Here is a 12577-nt window from a genome sequence, read left to right on the forward strand (position 1 = left end):
AAAATGAAGAAAAACATAAGATAATTTATTTTAAAACAACACAACAAGCAAACAAAGAAAAAAACCCAAACCCAAACCAAAGCACATGAAATGTATAGCTTTATTAGCAATCAAAATCAGGTTCTCTTTTCTTTTTGGAGGGGAGCGAACACGAGAGAAAATAGGATCTCACTATGTAGCCCTGTTGGTCTGAAACTTGCTATAAAGACCAGTTGACCTTAAACTCAGAGATCCTCCTGTCTCTGCTTCGCCAGTACTGGTCCCTGGACTAAAGGCCTTTGTCATATGACATCCAGCAAGTTATATATTTTTTAACCTAAGAAGCAGAGAAATTTATTTTAATTACAGAGCTAATGTGATAAACAGAAAGTAAATTGAAATTTGCACTTTCACTACTGTAAAAAATGTTAACAGATATAATCTTTTAGGAAGACAGCTGGCAGCATTTTTGGTAGCATCAACAGTGTTACAAATTTTCAGAGCTTTAACCCCAATAATTTTATTTTCCCATCACTTGGAGACTGAGGCAAGACCATAACAAATTCAAGGCCAGTCTTGGTTGCATAGCAAGCCCTGTCTCATGAATTTAAGGATAGAAGTAAAATAAACTGCAAGAAAATACACATATCAACAAAAGAATTCTGGAGTAACTGTACATTGTGTATAATATTGAAAACTACTTACATAAATATTCAATAACAAGCATACTATTTTTTCTCAGAAAAAGCATTATTATGTTAAGGTATAATCAATAACAGTAAATATGTATGTTGGGCAAAAGATGCATGTCTGCAATCCCAGCACCTTCAAACTTCTAAAGGGCAAAGACTTGTGAAAGCAGCAAGGAAGAACGAGGCCATACATGGGGTCTTCTAAGATTATAAGCAGGGTTTGTTATCATACTGGAGGCAGATGCCTATTAAGTTCAAAGTGCTAAACAAAAAAACTGTTAAAGAATCCTACATCCAGCAACATCAGCATTCAAAAGCAAGGGAAAAATTAAGATGCTCCTAGATTTAAACAAACAAACAAATAAACGCTGAGAGTCTGTGACCACGAGACTTGTCCAGGATATAAGGTGAAACAAATGGTTACTATAAAATAACCTAAAAACATATGAAATTAAAATTCTAATAAAGATAAATCAACAAGTAGCCTAAACAATAATAACAGTGGCTACAACTTGATATTTTGTTTTGTACATAATTAAAGAGATTAATATAGTTCAAAATTTATAAGCTTACGTTTGAGGCACACAATATATAAAGGTAATATTGTGATAACAATAAATGAGATGAGAGCACTATTAGTAATTTACTGAGTTTAAGCTGATATAAATTCAAACTATATTGTGCTAAGTACTCAAACACAAGCCTCATGGCAAAAACAAAATTTCACAGAATACACACAAAAATAAATGAACAAAGAATTTAAATGTTTCACAACACATTATTAACTGAACTGAGAAGACAGGCTGGAAATGAAAGTCAAAAGCTATCTGGTATCAAGAAAGCAAACAGCAAATTACAGAAATCCTTCCTCATTAGCAGCTATTTTAAGTGTGTTAACTTTCCAGAGATTTGCAGAGGACCAAATATATGATCTAACTAGAGGCTGTTTACAAAAGACTCAAAGTGAAAGGATGGGAAATGATATTCCATATAAATACAATACTAACCAAGAAAAGAGGCCTTGAGATTTTAAAATGTTACAAGAGACAATTTTATTATAAAGGTTTCAATTAACAAAAAGATACAGCAATTACAAACATTTAAGTACCTAATGAGAAACCATATATAAACGTATGAGAAACACTGACAGTGATACATTTTTATGAAAATATCTCTAACTCAAAAAGGCTTAACTTTTGGCAGTCCTCAAACCAAAGTTAATAATGAGCCTTGAGATCATTTAAAACTGTACTCAGCCTGTTTAAGTTTAACCTGCCTTTTAGAGAACAACATAACCAATCTTACTATGCCTTGACTTTCCTGGGCAATCAACTTTTACAATCTAAGCTAAACATAATTTTAATCTTAAATTATAAAGTCTTCTACCCTGACCCAAAATAATGCATTTGTGTATCCTGGTAGTAATCATTTGCTAAAAGCAGCCAAGACATTGAAAGCATCCAATGTCCACCATAAATGTTGGGAAGCAATCTGGATATAGCTTGATGATGTCTGTTTGCAGTAGTGTTTGCTATTCAGGAGTCAGCTAGGGCCAGTAAAGTAACTTCTCTTGTAAAACTTCGTAAAAGATCTCGTAAAGTTTCTCTAATTCCATTCACATGCCATGTTTTCTGTGCTCAAACAAAGCTCCTTCTTAGGATAGGCACAGATTCAGGAACACAACAGACACAGGCACAATTTACATGTAACAGGGACAGACAAATTAGGTAGGCCAGTAACCGTACTACAGACACAGGGAGAGAAGCAGAGAACTGAAATTTGGGCTCACTCTTAGTCAAATTAATCCAAGAAGGTGCTATTTTTATCCCTTAATGAAAAATCAACACAATTTCTGAGGTTATCTTTAATGTGTTAACCTAGCATGTACTGGGATCACAAAACTAAAATGGAAAGAGAACTCTATAAATTATAAGAATCTCAATGCCTTACCCTCAATAATGGCCAGAACAAGAGAGAAGATAAATGGGATTAGAGGACTCAGGTTTATCATAATAGACTAGACCTACACTGAAGGCGTGACAAAAGCACCAGTTCAGAGGTGATACTCTCTCTCTCTAAAGTTGGAGCTCTGTTCTCGTAAGTTGTGGAACACATTCCAAATTTTAAAAAGTATTAATGTTATTTTCTCAAGGGGAAAAAAATATCAGAATCAGGAACAAAAAAAAAAAAAAAGAAAAAACTGCCCTGCCTACTCTATCTCCTAATCTGTTCATGTCTCATGTGTGCAATGAAAAAGATCATGGCAGCAAAGGAGGAATGCTTTTGCCTAAGCACAGAGGAATTGAGAAGTACATTAAAGGTGTTGGAAAATGGCTCAGCAGGTACGAGTGCTCACTGCTTAGAACCTGAGTTCAGTTTACAGCTCTCAGTGTCAAAGATCTCACAATTGCCTGTAACTCAGTTCCAAAGGATCTGATGCCCTCTTCTGGCTTCCGGACACCTGCACACATGTAGCACATAATCTCACAGACACATTCACTGAACATATTAAAAAAATGTCAAGAAAAAAATAGAACTGCATTAAACTCAGGCTTTATGGGCTGCTTTGTAACCCTGGCTGCATGTATTCAGGGAATGAAAAGAAAGAAAAGTGACCACCTTTGGCAGGGGCAATCAATTGTGACCCTCAAGAGGAGGCAGACGTGCTACTACAACCAAGGCAGAGACTAGTATCCTAGGTGTCACAGAAACAATTCTGTTGGGAATAACAATTCCTTCAATCAATTTTGAAAGCACACAGGTAAGTGTCAATAGCCTAAGAAGTCTATGCCAACTAGTTCAGACAGTAAGAATAGCAAAAGTACTATCAAAAAGTAAGATGGATTTAGAATGATCACAAAAGATATAGACTCAGCTGCAACTTGAAGCCATCCAGCTACCACAGGGAGAACCAAAATTTACTCTTCTAATAATCTTACAGTTTTCCTCCATAATGAGACTGAACTGGAATGCTGGAAGATCTGTTAATCAAATAAACACAGGGGTGGGCTATTGTGGACAGTGATGTACCCTCCAGCTTTCCCTGCAGAAAAGGATTTGCCTGAGGTGGTAGTAGTGCTTTTACTTGGTGGTGTTCTCAGGGATCCCTCAGTTGCCGATGGCTATTTCACTGAATATCATACCTTTCTCAATGTAATATGACTCCACTGGCTGATCCATAGTCAAAACCATACAGGGGGACAAGTTATTTTAGTTTCATACCTCCCACAAAGGTGCTACCAGCACTGCACACTGCCATAGGCATTCACTTCTCCACATGTCCTATCTTACTTTCTCACCCTACCTCTTCACCCCAGGACACCTCCTAGTAAATGTGCTGCATAATAAACTGTCAGGATCTGCTTCCAAGAGGACCCAATGACAACAAGGTCACGAGATAAGAAAGAGTGGCTTAGATGAGAGTGGCAAAGGGCGCGGTGTTGAGCAATGGGTTCCTGTAATTTTAAGGGATGTTACTTACATACTGCTGAAGGAATGGAAGTGAAGAGAGGAGAAAAAAAGAAACAAAAATTTCTTAAAGGTTTATGGCCTGAACAACTATGTGGTAGTATGGAAGAGTCCAGGGAAGGAGATGGATAAGGGAGTGAGGAAACAAGATTTTTTTTTCTGCATGTATCATACTATTGATGTCTATTAGGTGTCAAGGTGAAAACATAAAGCATGTAGTTAAAAAGCCAGGTTAGTGTTATAAAGAAAAGACTCTATGAGTGAGGCCCAGTGGTGCATGCCTGCAATCCCAGCACTCGGGAGGCAGAGGCAGGCAGATCTCTGTGAGTTTGAGGCCAGGCTGGTCTACAGAGTGAGCTCCAGGACAGCCAAAGGTACACAGAGAAACCCTGTCTCTAAAAACCAAAATACACACAAAAACAAAAACAAAAAACAGTGCAATTTAGAAAAAAAAAAAAAACTTAAAAAAAAAAAAAAGTCTGGTGTGGTGGCACATATCTGTAATCCCAACACTCTGGGAGGCAGGAGCAGGCGGATCTCTGAGTCGGAGGCCAGCCTGGTCTACAAAGTGAGTCCAGGACAGCCAAGGATACACAGAGAAACCCTGTCTCAAAAAAAAAAGTACAGAATTTATAATTTTGGAGTTAACACGTAAACAGTTATTTAAAACCTCAGGACTGCATGATTATTAGAAAGGAGGAAGGCATGCCAATTTTGGGGAGGGAAATAGCAGGATAAAAGATCCTTCAGAACAGACAAAACAGGAGACACCAATGAAAAGGAACAAAATTAAGAGAACCATACTCTAGAAGCAAATCAGAAATTTTATCTTCTGAAACAACTGAATTATTGCTAAGGTTTAAAACAAAGCAGTTACTCATCACTACAGGATGAAATTTAAAAAGAAATTTTTTAAAAAAAGAGGAAAATTTCTGCTTAAAAACCAAATAAATCCCAGTGCCACTTTCTAATATATAACCTTGCTGCAATGTCATTTACCTTAAGAAAAACATAAACAAAGCTCACAGCTTTTAAATGGCCATGTCCTTCCAAAAGGCTTCTCACAAAACAAACAAAACAACAACAACAAAAACAAAAAAAAACAAAAAAACTCTTAGAATTTCATAAGCCGGATAAAGCTCTACTGTTCCACATTTGTTTGGCTTTAGTAATTTTTTTTTTAAATCAGTAAAGCTGCAACAAAAATTGAAGCACTATGTACATTATACTTAATTCTACATAACTGGCTACTGTATAAGCTGGTTTCATTATTCTGTAAATACTAGTATTTGAAAGACAAAGCATTGTGCTCATTCTTACTCAAAATCTCTTGTAAACTATCCCTTTAATCAAGAATACAAATATCCACTGAAGCAAATCCAATCAACTTTAATTTTCCTACACCACCAACCCCAAAATAGATCAATATAATGTGTCAGAACTACCCACAAACTCAAAGAAACTAGAGTAATTCCCCACAATATAGGTCAAAGAACAGAAAATTCCAGAGTCAAGTATTTCTGTATTCCCCTAGGCCAACAAAACTGTAAGTTCAACTATTACCTATCATGTATTTCCCTTACATTTATGATGCTTATATCTGTCACAGACATTTAAACACTGCTTCCTTTTATTCAAAAACTTCCCTAAGCAATTCCAATTGAGTTCACATTCATGTGTCTCTGCTTTAAAGCTCATCTTGAGCCACCTACACTGATCTGTTTCCCCAAACAAATAGCCACACTTTCATAAGCCTTTCAGGCTACTCTAACTCACGCTACGCCAGCTACCTAACTTGTGGATGCCTTCTTTCTATTAACACAACTTCTTATGGCTTGAATGTTTAAAAAAAAAAAAAAAAGCACATGTTGGAAACTCAATTCCCTATCAAGCAGTGTTGCTGGGTAAGTTATATAGAATGTGTTTAGATCACGAAGACTCTACTTCATGAATAGATTCATTCCAGTTATAAAGGAGTTTGAGGCTGTGAGTTCATTAACCAAATACTATGTGCTTACACTCCAGTCTCTCTCCTGTCTCCCACTCATCTTTGCCCGCCACTGAGGATAACGTAAAAGGCCTTCACCAGATGCCAACGCCTTGATTATTTCAATTCCAAGCACCGAAAAAAATTAATTTATTTTTAAATTAGCAATAGCAACAGCAACAAACAAAAACTAAGCAAACAAAAATGAGCAAGGTTCTATTACAATGATTAAAAGCCTGGTTCAAATCTCTGAAGGGTTCCAAAGCTTCCCCACATGATCACCACCATTTTTCAATTCTTAAAACCTTACAAACCTTAGAAGTTCAAATGCCAATGCAAAGCAATTGACTGTCATTTGTTCTTGAGACTGAGTGCAGGGATCCAAACATGTTAGATACACTGTGCTCCCAGCTCTCCTTTTGAGATAATACCTCTTTAGGTTGTTCAGGCTGGCCCTCTGTAGTCCAACCAGACACCAAACTTGGAATCTTCCAGCCTCAGGCTCCTAAGTAGCTGAGATCACAGTCTTGTGACACCAGGCCCAGTTTCACTTATTGCTTTAGAACAATTTTTTTTTTCTATTTTTTACTCGTTTCTCCATCTTTTAACTGAAAGCAAAGGCAAGCTCTGTCACATACTTTTCTTGCTTTCCAGCTGTGGTCCAATGGAACAATGTTGAACAAACCAAAATACTAACTAGTTGGGGTATGTACAAATTACCTTGAAAGGCTCTTGAAAAAAAAAAAAAAATCACACCCTGATATATACATATATCCACAAATCTCACATACTCACATATACAAATCCCAAACTACTAAGTAGCTCATTAACCAGAAAAAAAAAAAAAAAAAACCAAACCTGGCATTATATGATGCTAGCAACACATATTAAAAATATAACCATAATCAACAATTTAAGTAACAATTTAAGTAAATGATTTTGACCTCTCCTCTATTCCCATTTGATTTGTTAATGATATTCTTTGTATATTTTCTATAAATTAATAAGCTATTAATTATTCATTATTTGGATGCTAAAATGGATCTTAAATTAGTATGGAAAGGTAGAAACATAAAGCACATTAACATACAAAATCAAGGCAAACTTTTAAAAATTTTTTGGAAACTACCTATATAATATTCAATATTGAAGGAGGTTTGGCTGCTTTAAAAGACAATAGTAGAAGTTACCAGTTTTCTAGTTATATTAAGTAATATCTCTTTGCAATGAGAAAATAAGTTTTATTTCTAAAAAAAAAAAAAAAAAAAAATCTGGTGTTTAGGTTCCAAAGAAAAAAGTGTCAAAATGCAATGGTATCTTTTACATGATTTAACAAAAATCACAGAATTAGATTTAAAAATTTAAAAGCAAGAATAGTCTTTAAATATCAGCCTAGCTCAATTCTTTCATCTCATTTCTTTCTTATTTTATTTCAATTTCAAGAAATGAGAACATCAAGAAGTTAGCTCAAAGCATCTAAATGAAATTACTGAGTTTTAAAACACTGTAGATGAGTGTTTCAGTTCTCTGGGTCCCACCTCTGCTTTGAAAAGTCTTTTTCTCTGGGTTTGTTGCCGTGTGTGTTTCCTCTTGCCCAATAAATGCCTTTCTTCACCTTTCCAATTCATGAAAAAGCACAGCCCCAAGAGAATGAGTGAGAGCCACATTGTTGGATGAGAGACCTTGTTGTGGACATCGTAACTATAACCTTCCACACACTTCTGTAATTCTCTCATTGTATGCTGTCACTCCTTAGCATGACTTTTTCTCAGTCTACTCTGAAAGGTTCCCTCACAGATGGTGAATCTCGTCTTTCGTGTGTGTGTGTGTGTGTGTGTGTGTGTGTGTGTGTGTGTGTGTTGGGGGGGACACAACTCGCGCCATGTAACTCAAGCTCACTTCAAATTCACACTCTTCCTGCTCTGCAACCCCAGTGCCAGAATCACAAATATGTGCTACCGTCCCTTCTGTCTAATTAATCAACTTAAATTCTACGTGGCTGGTATTATTTTAACTGTATTCTTCTAGGTAGTTTATCAAATTTAAGGTAAAGCTTCAATGTTCCCCTGCTCCTGAAGTAAGAATTAAGGAAATTTTCAGACTAACCTTCTGAAGTAGAAACTATTATTCTCTCCATTCTACAGATGAGAAAACTGAGGTACAAAGAAAACAGGTTATTTGCTCAGATCTGAGATGTAGAGTTAAGAGATGTGATCTATTCCCAGGCCTAAGTTATTATCCATATAGAGCAATAATTTTTAAACTACTAAAACTAGCTGTGACTTCCTTCTGAGTTACTTATTCCTATTTAGAGTTAATTCTGGTTGTCTTTTGATATCTTCACATGATACCTTGCTAAAACCCTTTTTGTAGTTTTGTTATTTTTAACTTTTTGTAAAGGTGTTTCACTCTGTAGCCAAGTTTATCTTGAACTCCTCATTCTCCTGCCCACCTCCTAGCTGCTGGGATTACAGGTATATGTTACAACACCTAGCTTTAATCTATACTTTTTTCCCCTCCTTTTTGCAATACTGGGGACTGAACTTGGGGCCTTCTATGAACTAGTCAAGCACTCAGCTATATCCTCAGTCCTCTTTTTGCTTTTTATTTTGAGACAAGAAAATAAGTTGTGTCATAGGTCTTGAACTAGCAACCCTACAGTGGTCCATAGAGTAACTGGGGTTATAGACTATTACCACTAGATCCAGCCGAACATATACTTTAAAAAAATGAATTCCTCCTCTCCTTAATACACACTTAAAATTAATATATTATTTCTTCTCCCTGAAAGGGCCCTACCAATTTTCTTTGCTGCAGTTAATGTATCATCAAACACTTCCTTTCTCAACTTTACACATATAAATTAACTTCTCAGTAACCAAATTCTTTTCATTCTTTTCCAAATGCCTTCCCTAATTCTCTGATTTTTCTGTGCCCATTAAATTATTTTACCTTCTGGGTTAATCAATCAATAACAGACAATTTGGAAGGATCTCTAAATGACAAGAATAGATGTTAATGATAATGGCAGACTATCAACAATCCCCACTGAAGGCCGTTCTTCACACTAACATTTAAGTCATATGAATCACTGGAGACTACTAGAAAAAAGTCATCAGCTCCTTTCCGCATGACCTAGAAAAGCTTTCTCAAAACTTCCTCAAACTCTGTTATCTCAAAGACTTGCCATGAGCAACTACTTCACACACACACACACACAGACACATAGATCATCCCCCCTTGTCTCTATTTCCTAAACACCCTTCACCTTACAAACAGGAGAGTTACTGTCTCCTGTTTGAAGTTTCTCCTCATCTAACAATACCTAACTTACATTCTACTACTATGTGAAACCTTCCCAAACTATCCCTAACTAGCAATACCTAACTTGCGATATTACCATGTGAAACCTTCCCTAATTATTCCACAGAAGGAGGAGTATCCCTTCCTCTACACCACGTTTATCAGCTAACTCATCTGTCTGTCCCTCTGTCCCATCTATAACCTTACTTGATGAACTTTACCCCAATCCCTGGAATGCCAGCTGCATCAATGAATAGACTTTTCTGTGGCATGTCCAATAAGACATGCAGTGTTGTCAACTTTAGCACTTTAACTTGAAGTTGATAGTGGTCAAAAATATTTACTGACTGAATAACTGGCCCTAGCTTTTAACAAAGAACTCTCCTATAAAATGCAACCTGGAAAGAGAAATGGAAATAATCAGTAAAAATGACAGGAGAGACAGTCAGCAAAGGAGAAGGAAGTATCTTCAGTAGTACAAATAAAAGGGCAATGTCTGCAGCCACAGGAATTTACTACCCTCGTCATTTTTTTTTTACATGCCAGATATATTGTTAATCCAAACCACTAAGGAGTCTCAGTTCAGATAGGCCATCCTGAGTTTATTACTTAAAAATACCACAGATGGATTCTTTCAGAAAGACTGTCAACAAAGAATGAAACTAAGAAGGAATTCTGGGCAATTTCCAGGATATACATTAATGCAATAACTGAGTCATCTATTAATAAATCATTCTGTCAACTGAGGAAAGAGCTACAGTTTGATTTTATTGTCAGAAGTTGACTGTTAAAAAAAGGGTGAGTCACCAAATCAATAATAAGGAATAAGATTTCATAGGTTCAAAGCTCAACTTTGTTTCCATTTAAGTTCTCTAATGTGGAAAATGAAAGTACAATTCTATTTAGTAGTACATGAAAACCAGGATGCATAAAGACAGAATAGCCTGGAAGACATCCTGCCCTGTTTTCCCCAGTTCTCCAGCTGTGACTCAGAATGGGAAGTAGGAGAAAAAGACACTGCCTGACTTAACCTGCAACCTGTAGTGGTTGCAGTAGCTGCAGGAAATGACTGGGGCCTTTTTCCTTCTCCCCTCTCTATAGTAAAGTAGTCAACTTTTCACTTGGAGAATGAAGGTTTATTCATGAGCAGAGTCTATTGCAGGGCTGGACTCATAGCCATCCTGGAAAAGACAAACAACTTAATTATCTATAACTGATAATATTTTATTGCAATTATTATATTTTAATTTTGATGAAACTATATGACATGATGGGGGTGGGGCATTGAAGCACTCCAGTTATGACACCTATCAATATTCATATTTACTCTACAAATCTAATGATTATATCGACTTTCTAATCTACAGAACTACAGCTACTACAGAAATTGTGTCACTACACTGAACAAACTTAACAACTTTACTAAATGGCAAGACCTAAAGGACAAAATATAAATTTCTTCACTCGTCTTCATCTCTGGAAATAAAAAACAATTTTCAAATAAGTCACTGGACTCATCTTGGACATACATCTAAAGAAGAAAATATGATTCAATACCAAAGTGTGAATGTTAAAGAGAACTCATAACAGTAAGATAATGGAATGGTTTTCTGTTAATAAGGAGCTTGTCATGAAGTTCATTATTTATCGATCAGAAATCCTGTAAGATGTAAAAACTGAAACGGGATTACAGAATTACCTAGTATCTTGACTAAGGACACACAGCTAAGACCATTTCCCGGCCTACTGTAAGTAAACAGATGGCAGAATTTTATGACTAGATAAGCTAATGTTATATATCCCCAGACACATCTGAGGAAAAGAAATAAATTTTTCTTAAATGTAACTGCAATCCTTTACGCAAATCACTTTCATTACTGCTTACAATTTAGGCACTCTGTTTCTCAAACAAATGCAATTTCTACCCTAGGGATGATTGCCAAGTCAAGGTGTAGTAACAAAAAACTAAGAGTGAAAAGTTCGATTTATTACAAAAAAAAACTATGGTATTTAAAACTCAAGCCAAAAAACATGCTGCTACTCAAACCAGAAAGATACAATTTTCACCTATAGTGAAATTCTTAACTGTGAATTGCAGTGTTCTTTACAAAGTTACACTTGTGTTGTTCTGAAGTGATCACGCCCCAACAGGGGAGATGGTGAATCCTTCATTTTCTCTTCATATCTCTACTCTTTCCTTTCACAAAAATAGATAGTGTTTCATTGTTTTGTAATCCCATTCCATTATCTCAGACAACACAGCTTCTTACCACAAAATCCAGTTTTAGGTTCAAACACTGAAACACTCAAAAAAAAGCACACCTGAACGCCCACAGCCTCTCGCACCTTAGGGATTCTCTGACTAGCAGCTGGGTCGTTCCACAGTAATTAAATGCCAGAAGACGTGTCGCTTCGCCGGCAAGGCGAAGTAGGCCCTTATTGTCCTAAAAAGAACCCTCCCAGCCTTCCCCACCGAAGGGCAAGCCGGCAGGCACCCCAGCGCCCCGTCCAGCCCGGAGGGACGTCCGCAGGGGGAAGCCGTCGAGACTCTCCATTCAAGGGGTGCCCGGAGCACGGGCGCGAGGAGCCGCGAGGCAAGACCCGGCTGGCCCGCGCTGGGCTCCGACTCAGCCCTGCCCACTCGTCGCGGGGCGCAGGACCTCCGCCGCCCCGCGCCCCGCGGCCCCGCGCCGCCCCTCCCCCGCCGCCGAGCCCGGGACCCACCTCGAAGAGCTCGGCCGTCGTGGCCATGCCGGCCGGCTGAGAGGCTCGCCCCGCGCTCGAGGCCGTCTCCGCTTCACATGCTGCGCCTCAGCGGCGCCGCTCACCCGTCCCGGCCCCGCCTGCCGCCCCCGGCCCCGGCTGCGGACCTCCGCGGGCTGCCCGGGTCCTCACACGGCGAAGGCAGCCCGGGAGAGCGGCCATGAAGCGGAGCCGCAGACGCCTGTCAGCTGCCTCCCGGCGCCGCCCGCGCCGCTCCCATTGTCACCGCCTCACGCGCCGGAAGTGGAGCTGCGCGCGCCCGGCGGCCTCGGCGGGGCGGGCGAGAGGAGCGGGCGGCGGGCGGGCCGCGGGGACGCGGGCCTGCGCGCTGGTGAGGCGTCTTGAGCCTCGTCGGCCGCCATCCCGGAAGTGAGGGCGTTCCGGT

General features: G+C 38.5%; 1 protein-coding gene across 1 annotated transcript in view; it reads right to left on the reverse strand.

Moving 5' to 3' along the window:
- Positions 1-12290, reverse strand: part of Exoc5 (exocyst complex component 5) — a 47150-nt gene extending 34860 nt beyond the window's left edge. Inside the window, exon 1 of the mRNA XM_021659063.2 lies at positions 12154-12290. Within this exon, the coding sequence (XP_021514738.1) occupies positions 12154-12180 (27 nt within the window). The 5' untranslated portion in view covers positions 12181-12290. The remainder of the gene's footprint in view (positions 1-12153) is intronic.
- Positions 12291-12577: the final 287 nt, after the last annotated feature.

The sequence above is a fragment of the Meriones unguiculatus genome, chromosome 4, assembly GCF_030254825.1.
Source record: "Meriones unguiculatus strain TT.TT164.6M chromosome 4, Bangor_MerUng_6.1, whole genome shotgun sequence".
Lineage (NCBI taxonomy): Eukaryota > Metazoa > Chordata > Mammalia > Rodentia > Muridae > Meriones > Meriones unguiculatus.